General features: G+C 51.1%; 1 protein-coding gene across 6 annotated transcripts in view; it reads left to right on the plus strand.

Moving 5' to 3' along the window:
- Positions 1-25: 25 nt before the first annotated feature.
- ATG4B (autophagy related 4B cysteine peptidase) overlaps positions 26-21598 on the plus strand; it is a 31264-nt gene continuing 9691 nt past the window's right edge. Inside the window, exons 1-8 of one of the 6 annotated variants that reach the window (XR_001885263.1) lie at positions 349-536; positions 13334-13507; positions 13665-13766; positions 13922-13993; positions 16140-16238; positions 17177-17278; positions 17484-17630; positions 17921-17993. Coding sequence is in view for 5 of the 6 variants with exons in the window: in XM_017870676.1 (XP_017726165.1) it covers positions 527-536; positions 13334-13507; positions 13665-13766; positions 13922-13993; positions 16140-16238; positions 17177-17278; positions 17484-17630; positions 17921-17993 (779 nt within the window). In the remaining variant the exon portion in view is untranslated. Of the gene's footprint in view, positions 537-13333; positions 13508-13664; positions 13767-13921; positions 13994-15930; positions 15994-16139; positions 16239-17176; positions 17279-17483; positions 17631-17920; positions 17994-21598 lie in introns of all 6 variants that reach the window. The other 5 variants (XM_017870676.1, XM_017870679.1, XM_017870677.1 and 2 more) reach the window with 5 other exon arrangements.

The raw sequence follows: 21598 nt of genomic DNA on the forward strand, positions 1-21598 counted from the left end.
GGGCCCGCCCCGCCCCGCCCGCGTCCTAGCCAGGCGCGGGTTCGGGCTGCTTCGGGACCAGCGGGGCGCAGCCGGCCCCTCGCAGCGTCCGCCGGCAGGCGGGCAGGCGGGTGGAGGAGTCGCTCCGGCGGGGCCAGACCGTACGGCGACATGGGCGCGCCGGGCACGTCCGTACCGCAAGATGGCTGCTCGGACGGCGACAGAGCCCGCCCCTGCCGCCTGGACAACTGCTCCCGGGTCCTCTAAGAAGAGGAAGCGCCACCCATGGCACGCAGTGTCCCGTCGGACAGCAGAGCGAGCCGTCGTCCCGCGACACGACTCCACGCCGCTCGCAAGGCGCCCCCGGCTCGCGTCGGCCCGGCCGTACGCCAAAATGGCGGCTCCCGCGTATTTCCGCTAGCGCGCCGTATGGTTTTTGCCGCCTGCCGCGCGCCCCGATTGGCCCCCGCGGCGTCCCGTCGCCGCGTCGCGCTGCGGGCCCGTCGGAGCGACGCTGCTTGGGTCAGTCAGCGGCCGGACTGGGAAGATGGACGCAGGTGAGGAGTTGCCGGGGACCTGCCTTTCCGCAAGAGGTGCTCGCCTTATCGGCCTCTGCTGCTCGGGGCCGGGCTGCCGCGACTCCCTCCTGGGCACACCGGTGCGGGCCAGGCTGGGCCGGGTCGGCGGGCGCTGCAGGAGCGCGGGGCGGTGTTGGGTGGTGGGCGGTGGGCGCGGGAGGGGGACGGCGGCGCTCTGCGCCGCGGAACCGGCTGTCGGTTGTCCTGGAGCTTCTGCTGCTTTTCCGGTCCCGCCCGGAGCGCTCTGGAGGTTGTGGCTGCACAGGCCCTTGCGCCAGGTCGGCCGTGGAGAGCGGCGGAGCCTGCCGGGCGGGGAGTGGCGCGGCGGCGGACGGGGCGGCCGCGGTCCGGACCGGGAACGCCAGCGGCGGGCGAAAGCGTAGCCTTCCCGCAGCTGAGCGTGAAGGGATGGAAATTCTTTAACTTTTATGAAGTTATTGGTAGGTTGGAGGCGAGAAATATGACGTATTTATCACAATATACGCATCTTTTTTGTTTTTGTTTTCAATTTAGTAACCGGTAGATCCTCCAAGCTGCTTTTCCGTGACGAGAAAGAGAAATAGTGAATTTGTGTCATCGGGTCTTAGTTTCTTGGGTTCCTGAGAGAGAGAGAAAGTGTGTGTGTGTGTGTGTGTGTGTGTAGTGTTTTTGCCTATTCTTTCATGCTTCCGTTCCATTTTTGCTGGCAAGATAGTTTTAAGTCAGTACCAAAACCCATCGCTTGCCCAGTAGCCCTAGAAATATTTTTACACAGAAGTTTTAGCCCATTCATTCTTTTGGGAACTGATTTGCCTTTTATCCAGTATCCCCCATCTGTAAAGAAAGATTTTCATCTGGTTTAATTCTGTCATTCTGAATGTCATTCTTCACTTACTATTTTTCTGGCAGCTACAACACGAATTTATTAAGATCTGAGTAGGAAAACTGTAATGCGTATTGCAAATATCTGTTTAAATGATTTGTAGCAGCTCCCCACCTAAATGTGGTAGTTGGTTGGAGGAAACAGGAGCCCTGACTCCCTAAGGCGCATGTTGACCAAGTATGTATCTTGTGAAGTTTATTTTTTAGAATAACTGTCAGACACTGTTATACTATTCGCAGCTGTGTACTATTTGTTGTTTACTATTTTACAATTGTTGTATTATATCTTATTAGGTATTGTTTGTGATGCAGGATTTTTCTCAGCCACTTTGCCAGCCAGAGACCTCCAGCTGGCAAGGCCCCTGCCCAGGCCTTGCTTGGGTCCGGGCTCGCCGCAGGAGATGCCCTGTCTACTTGGCCCACCGGGTGGCACCTGGTTTGCACTCTGGCACGGATACTATGGCCGCCATGACTTCATGCTCAGCCCCTGGCGGGAGTGGGTGTGTGGGTGAGTGAGTGCCGGGTCCCGCCAGCTGTTTCAAGTGCAGACACCAGAGTGGGATCTGCAGAGCGTACAGCTAGACATGTGGCAAGCAACTCCCATGGCGGACTCCAGCATCCAGACAAGGGGGCAGTGGATTCTGGTGTCCAGACAAGGGGAAGGTAGTGGCGCCTAAGCAGGGATGCTTGCAACCCTGAAGCCCAAGAGGGGGTGTTGCAAAGTGTCAACAGCCCTGTCACTCCCCTTGCCCTGCTCCAGGCTATAGATCTGGGGCTAGCTCCGTCCCCCGGCTGCTTCCAGTTGCTGTGGGCTGTCACGTAGGGCGACTGCCCTTTCCCGGCAGAGGGCCGAGGGCCACAGTGTTACAGCTTTCTTTGTACCTGCATTCATTGGGTCCTTAGTTCTTGTCCCACATCCAAGAAGAATGAGATTACACTGACAATCGAAGAGTGAGGAGGGTGGAGAATAGTTTTATTGAGTGGTGAAACAGCTCTCAGCAGAGAGGGAACTCAAGGGTGGTCTTCCCCCCAAAGTCGGGTGGTCTCCCTTGGCGTGGCTGGGTCCAGGGCTTTTATGGGCTCAGAATGGGGAGTGTGTGCTGATTTGTTTGTGAGTATGCAAAAAAGGCTAAAACAAAGTCACCACTCAAAGATGGGCACAACAGTGTAATAAACCAATTAGAGAAGGGTAAGTATATGTAAAATAGGTGAAGGGTGGGGATTAATTAGAGGAAAGCACACCAAACAGGAAGAGAGGTTTGCAGTCCAGTCTGTGGATTTATCGGAGACTCGTCGCTTGGCTTTCAGGCTTTAAACTGTGGCTTGAAGGTTGGGTTTCACTGGTGATCCGCCCCTCTCTGCCTAGTATTTGTCTGCCCCCTGCCTCTATCATTTCGACACCTTGAGGCTGGAGTATCATATGAGAGACTTGGTTAAGGTCAAAAACAGAGTTCGGTGTCGGTCATATGACCTAAAATATGAAAATCATCATGTTCAGGTTAGGAGAACAGTTACGTTGTTACATGATGATAGTTTATTTTTGTCTTTTATTTTCTCTTGACAACCATGTTGACACGATGATACTTGAATAGGACACGGGATGCTGCTGCAGGTGGAATCAGTAGGAAAGTCGCGTTTAAAGGTCTCTGGGCGCGGTGGCTCAAGCCTGTAATCCCAGCACTTTGGGAGGCCGAGATGGGCGGATCACGAGGTCAGGAGATCGAGACCATCCTGGCTAACACGGTGAAACCCCGTCTCTACTAAAAAATACAAAAAAAAAAAAAACTAGCCGGGCGAGGTGGCGGGCGCCTGTAGTCCCAGCTACTCGGGAGGCTGAGACAGGAGAATGGCGTGAACCCGGGAGGCGGAGCTTGCAGTCAGTGAGCTGAGATCCGGCCACTGCACTCCAGCCTGGGTGACAGAGCAAGACTCCGTCTCAAAAAAGAAAAAAAAGATAAAAACATTTATGATGTTTGTAGGATATCATGGGGAATTTTCCTTCTTTCTTGGTGTTATATTTCCTTTCAGGGATGATTAATGATCTGCCCTCCTCTGATCTCTAGAGTTCTTGAAGATTCTGCCTTCCTTGACCATGTGTAATACAGTTTCTGTCTGTTTGTTCTGATAGTCATTCATTCAATACACTGTTTATTACTGACTGTCAGGTGTGTGTTAGGCATTGTTCTAGACACTAGGACTAGAGAAGTAACAACATAGATGAAAACCATTGCCCTGGGGTAGCTAATGTTCTAGACATGAGACCAGCATTAGCAGCAAAGTGCGTGGCTCCTGGGGGACAGTGACTTGGACCGAGGATGAGGAGGATCAGAATTGTAGCCAGGATGGCCAGGAAGGGTCTCACTCTGAAGGTGAAGTTTTGACCAAGCCTTAAGCAGTGTAGGAGGAAGGGCAGGTAGGAAGACCCTGGTGTGGCTAGGGTGCAGCTGGTGGTGGAGGGAAAAGCAGGAGCTGAGGATAAAGAGGTGACTTAGGGTCAATAGTGGTGCCTTGCCAGGTCATAGTGAGGACTTCAGTGTTTATTCTGAATAGGATGGCAACCCTTTGGAAGGTTTTGTTCAAGAGGAGGAGTAACATGATAGACTGTTTAACAGGCTTGCTCTGGCATCTCTTTTGAGAATGTACTGCAGAGGGACAAGGGCAGAGGCAAGGATTCCAGCTAAGAGAGTGTTGAACAAGCTAGCAAGGAGATGCCAGTGGCTTAGTTCATGGTGGGTAAGAGGTTGACTTCTGCATGTTTTGGAGGTTGAGACAATAGAATTTGTTTATAGATTGGAAGTTGGGAGAGGGATAGGTAGAGAGGGAGGAGTTAGAGATGTCTCCAAAGTGTATGACCTGAGCTAAGAAACTCAGATGGGGAAGACTTGGGGAGGTCCTGCCTGGTGGAAAGCTTTCTGTTGTGAGTTTGGATTTATGTGTGTTGAATGTGAGGCGCCTGTTAGACATCCTTGTAGCAATGTCCAGTGGGCTTTTGGGTCTACAGGTTTGGAGCTAAAAGAATAAGCCTGGGCTGGAGGTAGACTGGAGGTCACATCAGATGAGGTCACCCAGGGTCTGAATGTGGGTGGGAAAGAAAAGAGGCCAAGGGCCTCTGCGGGTGTGGGGAGGTCCAGGAGGTGGCAGGCAGACCACGGTGTGGCTGTGTTCTCCACCAGTTCCTAGCACTGTCCCTAAAAGCATGCTCCCTATTCAGAGGACTGGCAGGTGCCAGCACTTAAATAGCCACACTGCCATTCCTTGAGGACAGAGCTGGTATCTTGTGCTTGCATCACTTGTGTCTGGCATGTGGTTGGTAATAAAAAAAAAAACAACTTGAATTAATGATAACCTACACATTCTCCTACTATAAAAACTTTCAGTGTGTAGAGTTTAACATAAATCCTGTATGTTAGCATAACATGTAATGAATGCAAAGGCTGCACGGGGAGTGGGTTTTAATATGCGCATTCTGCCCAGTGTGTGCACTGAAACTGTTTTCTAGTTTTCTGATGTAGCTAAATTTGGAGTTCTTTTCTCTCTTTCTCTATTTTCATTCAGGACTGAACTACTAGCATTCTCATGTAAACTCTTGGGGATTTTAAAAAAAAGGAGTAATCATATGCAAACTGTTATCTTAAAGCTAACAGTTTTCTAAAGGAAAAGAAGAACCCTTTATTGAATTTATAAAATATAAATCTTCTGGAAAATAACTTCTAAGTGTTTTAGGAAGATTTCTTCAAAATGGAGTGCTTTACAGCAAGCTCTTAAATTTACTTGTATGTTTTTTGTAGTTCTCCCTGGTTGAATGAAGTGTAATTGGTACTAAATGGAGAGAAGTTGGTTAAATTCATTGAGTCCAATTCCCAACATTTCTGCCTGTCAGATTAATAATATTAAGTCACATTTTTTTTCTAATGGAATTACTATGTTATTAAAATACCATCTGTCCTCTTCTACTTGAGATCGCAGAAGTCCCAGGGAAGAGGGTGTGGAAAATCAAGTGTCTGGGATCCAGCTGACCAAATGGGAGAACGGCTTCTAAGGGGGCTCTTTCTTAAGGTGTACAGTACCTCTCCGTCTTTTTTTTTTTCAGATGGAGTCTCACTGTTGCCCAGACTGGCTCTGTCTTGGCTCACTGCAGCCTCTGCCTCCTGGGTTCAAGAGATTCTCCTGCCTCAGCCTCCCGAGTAGCTGGGATTACAGGTGTGCACCACCATGCCTGGCTAATTTTTTAAACATTTTTAGTAGAGATGGGGTTTCACCATGTTGGCCAGGCTGTTCTCGAACTTCTGACCTCAAGTGATCTGCCCACGTCGGCCTCCCAAAGTGCTGGGATTATAGGCGTGAGCCACCGCACCCGGCCTACCTCTTCATCTTGTTCCTCCTGCGTGTCATCTTTTTTTGATTTTTTTGAGGCAGGGTCTCACTTCATCGCCCAGACTGGAGTACAGAGTGGCAGCCACAGCTCATTGCAGCCTTGGTCTCCTGGGCTCAAGTGATCTTCTTGCCTCACATTCCTCAGTAGCTAAGACTACAGGTGTCCATGCATAGCTAAATTTTTTTTTTTTTTTAAAGAGAGACAGGGTCTGCCTGTGTTGCCCAGGCTGGTCTCAAACTCCTGGGCTTAAGTGATCCTCTCATCTTGGCCTCTTAACGTGCTGGGATTACAGGCATGAGCCACCGCACCTGGCCTTGCATGTTATCTAATTTCAAATTAAAATCATTACCTGGGAGTCTGGAGATGGGACGTGTGTGTGTGTGTGTGTGTGTGTGTGTATATATACGTATATATATATACGTATACGTATGTATATATATACGTATGTATATGTATGTGTATATATATGTATGTATATATATATGTATGTATATATATATATGTATGTATATATATATATATATGTATGTATATATATATATACATATATATATTTTTTTTCTTTGTTGTCCAGGCTGGAGTGCAGTGGCATGATCTCAGCTTACTGCAACAGGGTTTTGTCATGTTGGCCAGGCTGGTCTTGAAGCCCTGACCTCAGGTGATCCACCCACCTCAACCTCTTAAAGTTCTGGGATTACAGGTATGAGCCACTGTGCCCGGCCAATGGGTATTTTTTTGAAGCTTGACTCCTTTTTTGTCAGGGGCTACATGAATTACCTTATAAATCACATGACATGGCATGTGAAGATGGTGAAATTATGACGGGCTGTAAAATAAGGCAAGGGAACCTTTCCATGGAGAATCGCTGAGGCAGCTGGCCTCAGGCCTAAGTGGATCTCATTCATCTGAGAGTCAGTGAAGGAACCTGGCCGGGCATGGTGGCTCACACTTGTAGTCCCAGCACTTTGGGAGGCTGAGGTGGGTGGATCACTGGAGCCCAGGAGTTGGAGACCAGCCTGGTTAACATAGCGAAACCCCACCTCTACAAAAAAATACAAAAATTAGGCATGATGATGCATGCCTGTAGTCCCAGCTACTAAGGAGGCTGAGGTGGGAGGATCCCTTGAGGCTGGGAGGGGGAGGTTGCAATGAGCTGAGATCACACCACTGCACTCCAGCTTGGGTGACAGAGCCAGACCCTGTGTCAAAAAAAAGAAGGAACGTTTGAGAATGGAATCATCGTGTTGGTCGATCTGCAAATGTCAGTGATTGTGAGTGTTAGTTTTGTACCCATTGTGGGTTCTCACCCCACTGGGAAATATGGTGGCTGTGCCCCATTTCGTGGGTGAGGAGACTGATGTTGGAAGAAGTCCAGGCTTGTGTCTGTCCTGTAGCTATCAAGCAGGCTGTCAGACTCCAGAAGCAAACCTCAGTAGAAATCAGAAGTGTTGGCCAGGCGTGGAGGCTCACGCCTGTAATCCCAGCACTTTGGGAGGCTGAGGCAGGCTGATCATCTGAGATGAGGAGTTCGAGACCAGCCTGACCAACATGGCAGAAACCCATCTCTACTAAAAATACAAAATTAGCCAGGCTTGAAGGCACATGCCTGTAATCCCAGCTACTTGGGAGGCTGAGGCGGGAGAAGTGCTTGAACCCGGGAGGCGGAGGTTGCAGTGAGCCAAGATTGCGCCATTGCACTCCAGCCTGGGTGACAAGAGCAAAACTCCATCTCAAAAAAAAAAAAAAAGAAATTAGAAGTGTTAATTCCAAAAAAGTTCTCCTTCTTCCATTGTAAAGTAGGATCTGGAAGGTCACAGAGGTCTCTGTACCGTTCTGATGCCTCAGTCCATGGCTACTTATTGTGTCTTCCTCTTCACCTGGAGCTGTGAGGGTGTCCAGGAGGAGTGAGTTCTGCCCGGAGGGCCCGCCTAGGGTATTCCCTCCTGTCCTCCATGAGAGGGACAACGTGGGCCCCCCCTAGAGTACAGGGAAGCCCTCCTCATAACTGAAGGGATGCGAGTCTGAGAGTCTTTGTTGGCTCTTTTGTAGGAATTGCTGCAGGTCTCTCTGGTCCTTGGAGCCAGCCTATGAAGCGGGGCGGCAGGCTGTTGTTCTCTAAATGCAGTCACTCTCTCCCAGAAAGGTGTGTGATGTTGGATTCAGTGGTAAAGAGACTCACGTTTGGTTGGGTCTCTGTTGACCTTGTACTCTGCTGCACCTCTGCTTACATAATACATCCATCCACGCTGGGTCTTGACTGCTCACCCGTTTCAGTGATTTGAGAAGGCTGGCCCTGAGAGAGCAGTTGCTGCTCCTGTGTGATTTAGAACTCTTCCTGTACCTTAACTTGTCCGTCTCACAGTGAGGACACCAAGTCACAGGATGGTCACTTGCCTGGAGGGCTGCGTAGCTGCTCAGTGGTGGGCTCAGACTTCTGACTCCACAGCTGGTGCTCTGCCGTCAGGAACGTGCTCCAGGTGTGACGTGCAGACACTCCCCACTCTTAGCGTCCTCCACGATACAGAGAGGAGGGCGCAGTGTGGTGAGAGAAGCAAGGGATCGTGTTTTCAGTGTGTCCGCAACTAGTCCTAGGGGGATGTGTGACTCACTCCCAATAGAGGGCAGGAGTCTGGGAAGGGCTGGAGTGCATTTCTCTAGACGGAGGAGCCGCACAGCGTGGGGCACAGTGGTGTGGGAGCCCTCCTTAGGGACCCCGTGGGTCACGTTCGCCGTGGCTGTGCTAGTCCTGTTCACTGCCAAGCACTGTGATTGCTCCTTGGTGTTGCTCCCCTTGGGTTTCCTGGTCTCCTTGATGGTTTATGCAGTGAGGAATCTGAGGCCACACGCTGGTCATTTTCCCAGTTACAGCTGGAGGTATGGTGGTGTATTTGAACTTAATGCAACACCTCTTATTCTCTTCACTCTGAAGTTGGCTTCGTTGCCTATAAAGTTTACTAATAAATCTAAGAAATAGAACAACTTTGCATTTTACTGCTGCCGTGTTGAAAATTTCTCAACTTCACAGCTGCTCAGGCCTCGTTACCCTACTTTCAGAGGGAGCCTTTTTCCTTTTCTTCCTTGTCTATTTCTCTCATTCCTTTATCATTTATATTTTTAATATGGGAAACTAGACATCCTGTTTCTCAGTTTCCAGATTCTGATATTATAGACTGCTATTGATTCAACAATATGGTCCTTTTCCCAATGACAATACGCCACATTCTTCTGAAATACAGATGGTTTCCAAACTACCATGGTTTGACTTACAAATTTTTGGCTTTACGAGTGTGAAAGCAGTATGCATTCTATAGAGACCATACTTCACGTTTTGAATTTTGATCTTTTCCTGGGCCAGCAATATGCCCCCAGGTACTCTGGAGATGCCAGAGAGCTCCTCGTCAGCCAGTGATGAGGGGGATGACCCCTGCTGTACGGGACACTGTGTTGCCAGGTGAGTTTGCCCAGTTGTAGGCTGATGTAGGTGTTCTGAGCACATTTAAGGCAGGCCAGGCTAAGCTGTGATGTTAGGTAGGTTACGTGTATTCAATTTTTTTTTTTTGAGATAGAGTTTCAGTCTGCCACCTGGGCTGGAATGCAGTGGCGCTATCTCAGCTCACTGCAGCCTACGCCTCCTGGGTTCAAGCGATTCTCCTGCCTCAGCCTCCTGAGTCACTGGGACTATAGGCGCCTGCCACCACACCCGGGTAATTTTTTATGTTTTTAAAAGAGATGGGATTTCACCATGTTGACCAGTCTGGTCTGGAACTCCTGACCTCAGGTGATCCACCTGCCTTGGCCTCCCAAAGTGCTGGGATTACAGGCATGAGCCACTGTGCCTGGCCTCAGTGCATTTTTGACTTAAGTATTTTCAACTTACAATGGGTTTATTGGACATGATCCCATCCTGAGTTAAGGAACATCTGTAGTCTACAAAGAGATACTTGCCAAAGTGTTCATTTAGCTCTGCTGTACTTTAAATAAAAGATATGTGTATCTTTAGTTCAAAGCTGGTGCCTTGGAACGGTCTCAAACATGAGAAGAATGTTGCAACAGCAAGATGGAATCATTGTCCTGCAGCACTGAAATTAGACCGGTGGTGTTTGCATCCTTTTTCCTTGAGAATAAATTTTCTGGATTTTAGTCTATATACTGAATAAAGCCTAGAGGTCAAAGAATAGCAGGGACTTCTGAAGATTCAGGAGTGGCTTTAGAGAGGTAGTGGGGACATCATGATGTTTTTCAGCTCTTTAAAAAGATAGGTGTGGGTCAGGTGCGATGGCTCACGCCCGTAATCCCAGCACTTTGGGAGGCCGAGGCGAATGGATCACTTGAGGTCAGGAGATCGAGACCATCCTGGCCAAATAGTGAAACCCTGTCTCTACTAAAAATACAAAAATTAGCCGGGCATGGTGGCGGGTGTCTGTAATCCCAGCTACTCGGGAGGCTGAGGCGGGAGAATTGCTTGAACCCGGAAGACAGAGGCTGCATGCAGCCAAGATCGTGCCGCTGCACTCCAGCCTGGGCAACAGAGTGAGACTCCATCACAAAAAAAAAAAAAAAAAAAAAAGTGCAGGACCTTAATTCACCAATTCCAGTTGTTGGAATCATGTGCAACAAGGTAACCTATATATATAAAAAGGTGGGAGAGAATGTACAACGTGGGACTTTATTTATTTCACATCCCAAGCAAGTTCGTTGATACGTCTCTGAAAGCAGGAACAAGTGAATATAAAGAGCAGAGCTCTGGGGCCCAGGTGCAGTGGTTCATGCCGGGTAATCAGCACTCAGGAGGCTAAGGCAGGTGGGATTGCTTGAGCCTAGAGTGTGAGAGCACTTGGACAACATCATGAACCCCACTCTACAAAAAAAAATAAAAAAAATAAAAAATGCGGAGTGTGGTGCACATGCTGTAGTCTCAGCTGCTCAGCAGACTGAGACGGAGGATGATTGAGCTTGGGAGTTGAGGCGCGCAAGCTGACTGCCACTGTTAACGGCAGCCTGGGTACCACACGAGCCTGTCTCAGAAAAAAAAAAAAAAAAAGAAAGGGAAGAAAGAAGATGCAGAGCTGTTGACAAAGCCCTGCTGTGGAAGCTGCTTCATCGGCTCCAGCCTACTCCAAATGCCTGTTTCCCTTGCCAGGAAGCCACAGCGCTGCTCTAAGGAAAAGGGCAGAGAGGGCACTGGGGTATCCCGACAGCTGAGAATCGTTAATGATCCGTAGGCCCTCTGCTGTGGATGTGGTATCGACTGCCTGGGGAGATGCTTGCGGTACTTCAAACCTTGTATTGGAATGTAGTCGCCGATACAATTAAGCTTTAGGGCTAGTAAAATGGTGTGCCTTGACCCTGGGGATTCTGATCCTTTGAGTTAATGACAAGCTGCCATTGGAGCCTTCTGTCGCCAGCCGCACCTCATGGAAGGTTCAGGAAGTCACAGCCATGATTCTGAGCGTCCTGTGTACCATTTTATGGATGAGGAACATCACACTTAGAATTAGTAAGTGGTCCAGGAACTACAGTTTAGCCAGTACCCAAGCTGGGCTTGAACCTGACTGCCCCTGCCCTGTGGCATAGCACAGGAATACACACACGATGCTTTGTAGTGTCCGCTACGTGGAGATCTGTGTTTACGCTAAGCACGAGAACCGCGGCATAGTGATTTCACCTGTGAACCGTGCATGCCGAGGAAAACCGCGGCAATAGTGTGATCACCTGTGAACCCTGCAGGCCGAGGAACCGGTGGCATAGTGGATCACCTGTGAACCCGTGCATGCCGAGGAAACCGCGGGCATAGTGTGATTTCACCTGTGAACCCGTGCATGCCGAGGACACCGCGGGCATAGTGTGATTTCACCTGTGAACCTGTGCATAAAGACTTCTGGAAGGAGTCATTGCTGGGCCACGAGGCTTCACGTGATTTGTGTATTTTTGTAGTCTTCAGTAGTTTTTTATAATTAGCGTATGTCATTCATATCGAAGTGTGGGGTTGTTATCAAATAGTAAATTTAGATGTGGGAGAAATTTATAAGTGATTGATTTGCAAAAGATGGCTATGAAGTTGCTGCTGAAGGATGAGTGATCAGGCACCATCAGAGCTGGAGAGGCAGCAGATGAGAGTTGTGTGTTCCTGGTTCCCTGAAGAGCAGCTGGAGAGAGATGCCTCTGGTGCCAGCCCAGAATACGCGATGTGCATCTCGTCACGTGGGTGTTTGGGCTGGTGCCTTGCTGCTGGCTGGCACCTTCTTTTCAGGAACATTGTGGGACATGGGTATCCTCAGCCACAGTTTTGTGGACAGGAAGACCCTGGCCCTCTCTAGTTTCTTTTTTTTTCTTCTTTTTGAGATGGAGTTTCACTCTTGTCACCCAGGCTGGAGTGCAGTGGCGCAGTCTCAGCTCACTGCAGCCTCCACTTCTGGATTCAAGTGATTCTCCCGTCTCAGCCTCCCAAGTAGCTGGGATTACAGGCGCCTGCCACCATGCCCGGCTAATTTTTGTACTTTTAGTAGAGACGGAGTTTCACCATACTGACCCAGGCTGGTCTCAAACTCCTGGCCTCAGATGATATGCCCACCTCGGCTTCCCAGAGTGCTGGGATTACAGGCGTGAGCCACTGCGCCTGGCCTGGTTTCTTAACTGAAATGAAACAGAGTAAGATGGCGTGCAGGGCTCATGAGCGCAGTGGGTCAACACCACGACTCTGCAGCCAGCTGCCTCCTTAGAAAGTAGGGTGTTGCCGGCTGGGCGTGGTGGCTCACGCCTGTTATCCCAGCACTTTGGGAGGCTGAGGCGGGCGGATCCATAGGTCAGAAGATTGAGACCATCATGCCTAACATAGTGAAACCGTGTCTCTACTAAAAATACAAGAAATTAGCTGGGCGTGGTGGCAGGCACCTGTGGTTCCAGCTACTTGGGAGGCTGAGGCAGGAGAATGGCGTGAACCTTGGAGGCAGAGTTTGCAGTGAGCCGAGATCACTGATGCCACTGCACTCCAGCCTGGGTGACGGAGCAAGACTCCATCTCAAAAAAAAAAAAAAGGTGGGGTGTTGCCACATGGAAGTGGTGGCATGCTTTTCTGGTAGCATTGTTGAAATGAAAACAGGTTCAGTCCTTGATTACTAGGCTCTTTGTACCCAGGTACCTCTGGGGACTTGGCAGAGGGTTTGATCTCTCAGTGTCCAGGGGTGGACTTCCTACCTGGGAGTAGCACCGCATTCTTCTCCAGCACCTGCTCCTCACCAGGAAATTGGGGTAGACGAGAACCCCTAGTCTTCCCAGCAGCTCAGTGTTTCTTGCCTCAGAGCACGTGCCTTCATCACAGTGACTCTGAACATGCTGCCAAGGTGACATTTGGTAAACCTTAGGATGGCCATGAAAAATGACTCCTTGTTCTGTTTCTTCTGTGGCTTCCCTTGTGAGCAAAGATGAAGGGGGTGGTTTCATTTTATTTTTGTCCTTTACGTTTTAAACATGTTTTAAGTCTAAAGTAAGTGCTCAAATCGGGTGGCTTTTTATTTTATTTTTTTGCTTTCTCGCCCCTCAGGTTGGCCCCTAGCTTGGCCTCTCACCCTCGTGTCAGCTGTTAGACACTCAATGGCTCAGAATATGAAAGGCTCAGGAAGTAGCATGCTGGCCCCACCTCCCTGTCCCCGTACATTAGCGGAGCAACTGCCCAGCAGGGCCTTCTGCACTTTCCCAAGAGTTTACTCCATCCATGGTGGGTGTCTTGGTAGGCCCGAGATACGAGAGGGTGTGCTGCTGTTGGAAGAATTTACGATTGTTCTCTTCAGCACAGAAGTGCTATAAATGGCTCTTTTGATACTAGTTTATGAAATTATAAATGTCTGACAATTGCACGTCTTTGGTTTCAACAGCTACTCTGACCTACGACACTCTCCGGTTTGCTGAGTGTGAAGATTTTCCGGAGACCTCAGAGCCCGTTTGGATACTGGGTAGAAAATACAGCATTTTCACAGGTATCGGCCATGCTGGAGCCCACCCTGGTCTGACCGCTTGGCCTGCAGAAGCATTTTGTGATCATTGTTCTCTGCTAACTCTGCCATAACATGTGACTTGCAAACTTAAGGCGTTGTGTGTGTGTGTGTTTTTTTTTCTTTTAAACAACCTCTAGAAAAGGACGAGATCTTGTCTGATGTGGCATCTAGACTTTGGTTTACATACAGGAAAAACTTTCCAGCCATTGGTAAGTACTCTGTTTTATTACAACATGGGACAAAATATACATGTTTTTAGGAAGGAGGAAAACTGAGGCTTGTAGATTTGACTTCAATACGCCACGCACTTCATTTGAATCTTCACAGCAATCCTGGTTAAATGAATTGGCTGAGGCCTCCCTTGTAGTAGTGGCAGAGTCAGAATCCACGGCTCCTGACTCTAGGCCAGTGTTTTTTCAACTGCAAATCACAATTTATTCCTGGAGCTGGAAGTCAGTATCATGAGTCACGACCAACATTGTTTTAAATGTAGGACAGAATGGCATAGAAAACAGTGTGTGTCCGCCGTGGGCAGGCGGCATGCTGCTGCAGGGATTTAGTTCTATTTGCATATTTGAATGTGTGTTCTGGGTCACGGCTCTACAGTGTGTTTCTTACTTAGGTCCAGAATGTTTGGAAGCCATTCTCTGTAGCCCTCATCTTTTTTAGTATTTTCCGCACTTACCTGTGGGGAGATTTGAAGGGCCAGGTGAATGTGACCTGTTTTTATGTAACACTAAAGTACGTTCTGTTAAAAGCCATTCATCATTGTTGTATGCCCTGGAGCTGGAAGGAGATGGGGACTGGTTCTCAGCCTCGCTCTCACCAGCGGAGAACTGAGGCCGGAGGTGAGGGCTGGGCTGGCGTCATGCTTCCTCAGTGCCGGGTCAGGGTTTGCTCCCTGTTCTAGGGGTGGTTTCATTCTTTATCCTGAAGTGAGGTGGAAGGTCCAGTAGCCACAGTGGCTTGACGATGGAGAACACTGACGCGTAGGGACACACGACAGTGTCTCCTTAGGTTGATATTTAATGATACACCTTGTCAGATGTACCCTGGAAATATTGATATTTAATGATATATTTTAATGACAAACTTGTCAGATGTGCCCTGGGAAGAGTTGCTCGTTCCACAAGGGCTTGTTTTGCAGCTGCGCTGAACCTGCTCTCTGGGCGGCCTTGGATGCAGGTTTGTCCCCGGCCTCCATCTCCTTCACAGCCACCCTGCCGCATGCTGGGAAGGAGAACGGGACTGGAGCGAAGCCTTTCTGGTTTGGCAGAGGCCTTGTGGAGGAGGTAGAAGCTGGGGATGAACCCTGCAGATGAAGCAGTCCTATTGCAGTTCTGAAGGTCAAGTGTGGTGTGTTTCCTTCTTAGCCCCACAGAGATGATTTTTTTAAGTTATTCATTTTTTTAATAGATGGAGTTTCGCTGTGTTGCCCAGGCTGGACTTGAACTCCTGGGCTCAAGGAGTACCTCCTGAGTGTCTGGGACTACAGGTGCACACCAGCACGCCTGGCTCTGAGATACGTTTTTATCAGCAGTGGAGCGAGGGTGATCATGGGCACTGCTGACTGGGTTGTCGGTGGGTGACAGCCACCACTACCCCAAGACACAGGGTTTATCGTCCTTGCCAGTGCGTGGAGAAGCTGCCGGAAGCCTAACGGTGGGCACAGGGCGAACCTTGTGGTCTGACCCCTGAATCTCTGCTTCTCACCCTGGTGTGCAGCCACCTGCCAGCCTCTTGCCTGCCACACAGGTGGCCCTCTCTGTTGTCACCACTGTGCAGTGGCATTCCACTGGACCCCTGCTGTGGACTGGCAGTGTTTCCCACGTGCCTGCCACATGCCGCGCGGTTGCGTGGTGCATGTTGTCCATCTTTCTGGGCCCCAGGGAGTGGCTGTGAGGGAAGGGCCCAGGCACCTGTGCTGGAAGGGCTGAGCTGCTGCTCTTGCGGCCCTTCCTGTGCTCCCGGCAGCCCTGGATGTCATCAGACCTTTGAATTTCTGCCTTTCTGGCAATTGGAAAATGACTTGTCTTGTTTAACTTTGCATTTTCTGGATGACTTGTGGGGGTCAGCGTCTTCGTATGTTTGTCAGACTTCCTTTTACTCCGTGACTGACTTGTTCGTGTGTTTTGCCCATTTTGAGGAGGTTGTCGGGACATTTCACTCTCCAGTAAATGTGGCCCTTGGCGTTACTGAGTCCTAAGAGGTGTGTGTTGCCCCAAGTGGAGCTGATGGATGAGGGAGTCGGTCGGTGCCTGTGGTGTGGGACTGACCCGCCACCTCTGGCCAGTGGGCTCGTGGCCTGTGGGGCCATCTGGCCATGAACACTTCTCTCTCTGTCTGCCGTGACAGGGGGGACAGGCCCCACCTCGGACACGGGCTGGGGCTGCATGCTGCGGTGTGGACAGATGATCTTTGCCCAAGCCCTGGTGTGCCGGCACCTAGGCCGAGGTGAGTCACAGCCCTGGGGAGGGTGCATGGCCACGGTGTTCTCAGGAAGCAAAGGGGACTGTGGGGTCAGGGCTTTTTAGAGCAGGTCACAGGTAAAACACAAAGTAGAACTTGAGGTTTTCTTGAGTAATGAGCCACTTGTTTTTATTGATTTAAAAAACTGACTTTAAAGAATGCTGATAAATCAGCTTGGGCAACATGGCAAGACCCCGTCTCTACAAAAAATACAAAAATTAGCCAGGCGTGGTGGCTCCTGCCTGTAGTCCCAGCTACTCAGGAGACTGATACGGAGAATTGCTAGAACCCGGGAGATGGAGGCTGCAGTGAGCTGAGATTGTGCCACTGCACTCCATCCAGCCTCTGCAACAGAGTTAGACCCTATCTGGGGAAAAAAAAAAAAAAAAAAGATGAATGGTGATAAACGTTTTAAATTACTGAAACTGTTTTCTGTACAGATTTGTTTTGATAACTTGGCATATATGTATTTGAAATCCTGGAGAACATGGGTTTTTACTTTTAAAAGATTCTGGCTGGGCGTGGTGGCTCACACCTGTAATCCCAACGCTTTTTTTTGCCGAGACGGGTGGATCACAAGGTCAGAAGATCAAGACCATCCTGGCCAGCATGGTGAAACCCCGTCTCTACTAAAAATACAAAGATGAGCTAGGCGTGGTAGCACACGCCTTTAGTCCCAGGTACTCGGGAGGCTGAGGCAGGAGAATCGCTTGAACCCGGGAGGCAGAGGTTACAGTGAGCCGAGATTGCACCACTGCACTCCAGCCTGGGTGAGAGAGCGAGACTCTGTTTCCAAATAAAAAAAAAAGAAAAGATTCTGAAAAAGGTTTTTATGCCATCTGTATCTTGAGTGTGAAAGTGAAAACTTGTTTCTTGTTTCTCATATTTATGGTAGAGCATACCTGTAATTTTTTTTCCAACAGATTGGAGGTGGACACAAAGGAAGAGGCAGCCAGACAGCTACTTCAGCGTCCTCAACGCGTTCATCGACAGGAAAGACAGTTACTACTCCATTCACCAGATAGGTGGGAGGCTGCGGATTGTGCCAGGCCCCACCCGGGCTGTTTGGAGAGGGTGGAGTGGTCGGTTTCCCCTAAGAGCTTTTCTGGTGTTGTGGGATGTAGAGCAGGAGGCTGTAAACCTGTAAACACTGACCTCTTGACGGCCTGTGCACTGCTGTCACATCACCCCCGTGTCATCCCACGTCACCCCCGTCCCACCCCGGCCTAGACCCTGGGCCTTGCCCTTCCTGCTGTCCATGCGGCTTGCAGTGCCTGGTGCTCGGCACAGCCTGGGGAAGTTGGCCTCACCCCATCAGTGAATGTGAATGCTCAGACTGGCATGGAGCGAGTAAAGAGGAGCTGGCCTTTCTTGCAGGCAAGGCCGGCTTTTGAGCCTGTGTTTTCACTTACAGAAGGAAGTGGTCCCTTCATTTCTGGCTTCTGCCCTTTTCTAAGTTCATCGTGAAGGACAGTCCCCGAGACCTTGTTTGTCCCTTTACTCCTCCCCCGATCTTGTTGGGGCATCCTTCCACCTGAGGCTGGGTAGGGTGCTGTCCAGGCCTTCCTTTGATGTCTCCTGGCACCACGTGCCACCAGAGGTCAGGGCTGGGGGCGTTGGGATGGTCGGGGCGGGTGGTGTTGCTAATCTGGATCTGTTCCCTGCAGCGCAAATGGGAGTTGGCGAAGGCAAGTCCATAGGCCAGTGGTACGGGCCGAACACTGTCGCCCAGGTCCTCAAGTATGTACTGAACTTCCATTGCCGGGCACGGGGCAGCAGGGATGTTCCCTGGGGGTTAAATTCTCCTTGAGTCTTCATGGCTACAGGAAATAAGGGGTCACTAATTATTGACTTCAGGGCCCTCGGAAGGTTGCCCAGAGGTGACTATGCCAAGTGGTCTTGTGAATGAGGATTTATGTTTTCTAATAAAATGAACACCATAGTCCAGATCCTGGCTGGCAGATTGGACCCTTGTTCTTTGTCTGCTGCATGGATCCACCTGTAATGGTGGCTTCAGATGGGGTGGGCAGCTGAAGCTGGTCTGCAGCCATCTGTGCAGGTGCCGGGCCCTTCCACCTCTGCGGGCTTGTTGGAGGCTGCCCTCTGCGGGTCTTGCCACCTGCCTTTCTCACGTTACCCGGAGACTCCCCCTGCAGCCTTGGAGACTCCCTGTAGCCTCGCTCGCCTTCCCACGCACCTCAGCGTCTGAAAGTGCGCTCCGCACCTGCTTCCTCTCACGCCTCACTCGGCCCCATTGCATGCTTCCCTCTGCGGCTTCCCCGCTCCCGCCCCCCAGATTCCTCTGAGATGACCCTCCTGGCAGTTCCAGAAACTTGCCTGTGGTTTCAGCTTCGTGTCCACTCTTCATTCCTCTTGATCCATCTGGGTTCATTTGGTCTGATTCCAGGTGTCCTGGCATCCCAGCATTTTTGGGGAAGCTCTGGCCAGTTCCCCCGGGACCTGCCCCCTCAGGGTCTCCTCCCTACTGGTCCAAGGGCCAGCGTCTCCCCAGCCTGTCTTCAGCCATGGCTCGTTTGAACCCTCTCCTGCATCTGCCTGTTCTGTATCCCACTCGAGGTCCTTAGGCACCCCACGTTCCACGTTCCTGAAATGGCCCTATCTCCTCTCACCCACAGCTCGCTCCTCAGCATGGCAGTCACTGCCTCCACCCAGCTTTTCTGTCAGGTTCCCTGGGGTCCTGCAGAAGTCCATCTCTCCCACATCCCACGTCACCCCCGTCCCATGTCACGAGTCTGCTTCTCCGTTTCCTGGGCCCGCCCTGTTTTTGGCGTGGCACCTGCTCAGTCCCCACTGCGTGCCCTTCAGAGTCCTCTGTCCAGCAGCTCCCCAGGCCCCACCACACCCCTCCACTCACACTTCCTCTTGCTGCTGCCTGGAGTGGCCCCATCGAGTCAGTGCTGTTTCTCTGGAAACACCAGGCCACTCACCATGCTCACTGTTTCTCCTGGTCCCCTGCCCGCTCCCCACCAGCCCCCGCCCCTGTTGCTGGATGATCCTCCCCAACCTGCAGGTGCTACGGCACCCAAGCACACGGACGGCTTCCACAGTTACACCTGCAGGGCTGATTTGTCCCTGGACTCCAGGCTTAGGTCCAGCTGCTTATTCTGCATTTCCACCTGGGTGTCTGTGGTGCATGGTGACCTGACAGCCAGAGCTCGTGCTGGCCCCAGCCTGCTTCTCCCACAGTGGTCCTTCAGGTGTTCAAACCAAAATCTGGGATTGTTCTAGACCCTTCTTTCTTTTTGAGATGGAGTCTCGCTCTGTTGCCAGGCTGGAGTGCAGTAGCATGATCTCAGCTCACTGCAACCTCTGCCTCCTGCGTTCAAGTGATTCTCCTGCTTCAGCCTCCCGAAGTACTGGGATTACAGGCGTGAGCCACCGCACTTGGCCAGGACTCCTCTTTCTTTTTTCTTTTCTTTTTTTTTTTTTTTTGAGACAGAGGATAACTCTGTAGCCCAGGCTGGAGTGCAGTGGCACGATCTCGGGCTCACTGCTACCTCCACCTCCCGGGTCCCGGTTTAGGCAGTTCTCCTGCCTCAGCCTCCCCAGTAGCTGGGATTACAGGCATGTGCCACCACGCCCAGCTAATTTTTTTTATTTTTAGTAGAGACGGGGTTTCACCATGTTGGCCAGGCTGGTCTTGAACTCCTGACCTCATGATCCACCTGCCTCCGCCTCCCAGAGTGCTGGGATTACAGGAGTGAGCCACCGCGCCTGGCCAGAACTCCTCTTTCTTTTTTTTTTTTTTTTTCTCTCAAGACAGAGTCTAGCTCTGTAGCCCAGGCTGGAGTGCAGTGGTGCCATCTTGGGCTCACTGCTGCCTCCACCTCCCGGGTCCTGGTTCAAGCAATTCTCCTGCCTTAGCCTCCCCAGTAGCTGGGATTACAGGCATGTGCCACCACGCCCAGCTAGTTTTTTTTATTTTTAGTAGAGACGGGGTTTCACCATGTTAGCCAGACTGGTCTTGAACTCCTGACCTTGTGGTCCACCCGCCTTGTCCTCCCAGAGTGCTGGGATTACAGGCGTGAGTCACCAAACCCGGCCAGTTCCTCTTTCTTTCAATGGGCCCATTCAAAATATGTCCAGACTCTGACCAGTGTTCATCCTTTAACTCCCTGTGCTGGTCCAAGCCCCATCTTCTTCCTTCTTGTTGATCTTCCTTCTCTCTTTGTCATCCTAGAGTCTCTTTAGGAAAGAACAGCAGCTCTACCCCACCTCCCTGGCATGATACCTTGTGCTCCTGGGACACACCAGCCTCAGGGCCTTTGCACGTGTGGTCCCTGGCACTTGGACCCTGTTCCCCCCACACCTGCCTGGGTTGCGCCCCATGTCTGCGCAGGTACCCTTTGGCACCACGGTCTTCCCTGTAGCTACGTTGGTAGCGCCACTCCCCGTTCCTGCGTTACGGTTCTCTGCAGTGCCGGCCACTGGCCCACGTGGCTGCTGCTTCCTTGTTTGCCCTTCGCCAGGTCAGCTTTGCCAATGCCACTGTGTCCCTTGTGTGTGGATGCATCTTCAGCACTGCAGCTGGGCTGGAGGTGGGAGGAGGAAGGTGGTGTGGGGGTGGGGCGGGGAAGCGAGCTGTCCTCCCATCTTCTGCACTGCAGCTGGGCTGGAGATGGAGGGGGGAGTCGGGGGGGGGGTCAGACTGTCCTCCCAGTGTCCACTTTGGGCTTGTGCATTGGGAGGGCTCTGTGTGGCCATCCCAGTCCCGTGCTCCACCCCACCCAACTCCCCGCCACAGGTCTTGCATTCTGCTCCCAGGAGCACCAGGTCCTTGCTGCCTCGCGGCCTTTTCTGTTGTTTTACCTTTTGTTGAGGTCCTCTGACCCCACCTCCACCGGACCTGAGAGGAGATTAGCGTCCCCTTAGACTTTTGGCTGCAGAATCTACTCTTCCTGCGACCACAGTTCCTCCTCACTGGTGTGCACAGTCGTGCTCCCCACTCAGCTGCAGGTTTCTCTGCAAGGACTCAGGTTCCTTGGCTGTCAGCTCAGCGTGTTTGGTGGAGGGGAGAGTAGAGCAGAGCATGCAGGTGCTGGGAGGCCTGCCTCACAGTTGGCAAAACCCACAGTGTCTCAGAGCTGGGTTCATGTTCTAGTTCTTGCCTCTGTGCCACTGAGACCAGGAAACCAGGCTGCTCAAAAGCCTCTTGCATGTGCTCTCTGTGGAGACTGGGGCAAGGGCAGGCCCCCTGGGCCTCAGGCGAGAAGAAGCAGAGTTACTCTGGGCTTTCTTCCTGTCTGTGGCATTGGCTATGCCCCGGACTTGAGGAACCTTGGCCCCTTCTCATCCAGGAAGCACCTCTAACGCGAACACTCCTT

Source organism: Rhinopithecus bieti, unplaced genomic scaffold (genome assembly GCF_001698545.2).
Source record: "Rhinopithecus bieti isolate Rb0 unplaced genomic scaffold, ASM169854v2 scaffold_5840, whole genome shotgun sequence".
Taxonomy (NCBI): Eukaryota; Metazoa; Chordata; class Mammalia; order Primates; family Cercopithecidae; genus Rhinopithecus; species Rhinopithecus bieti.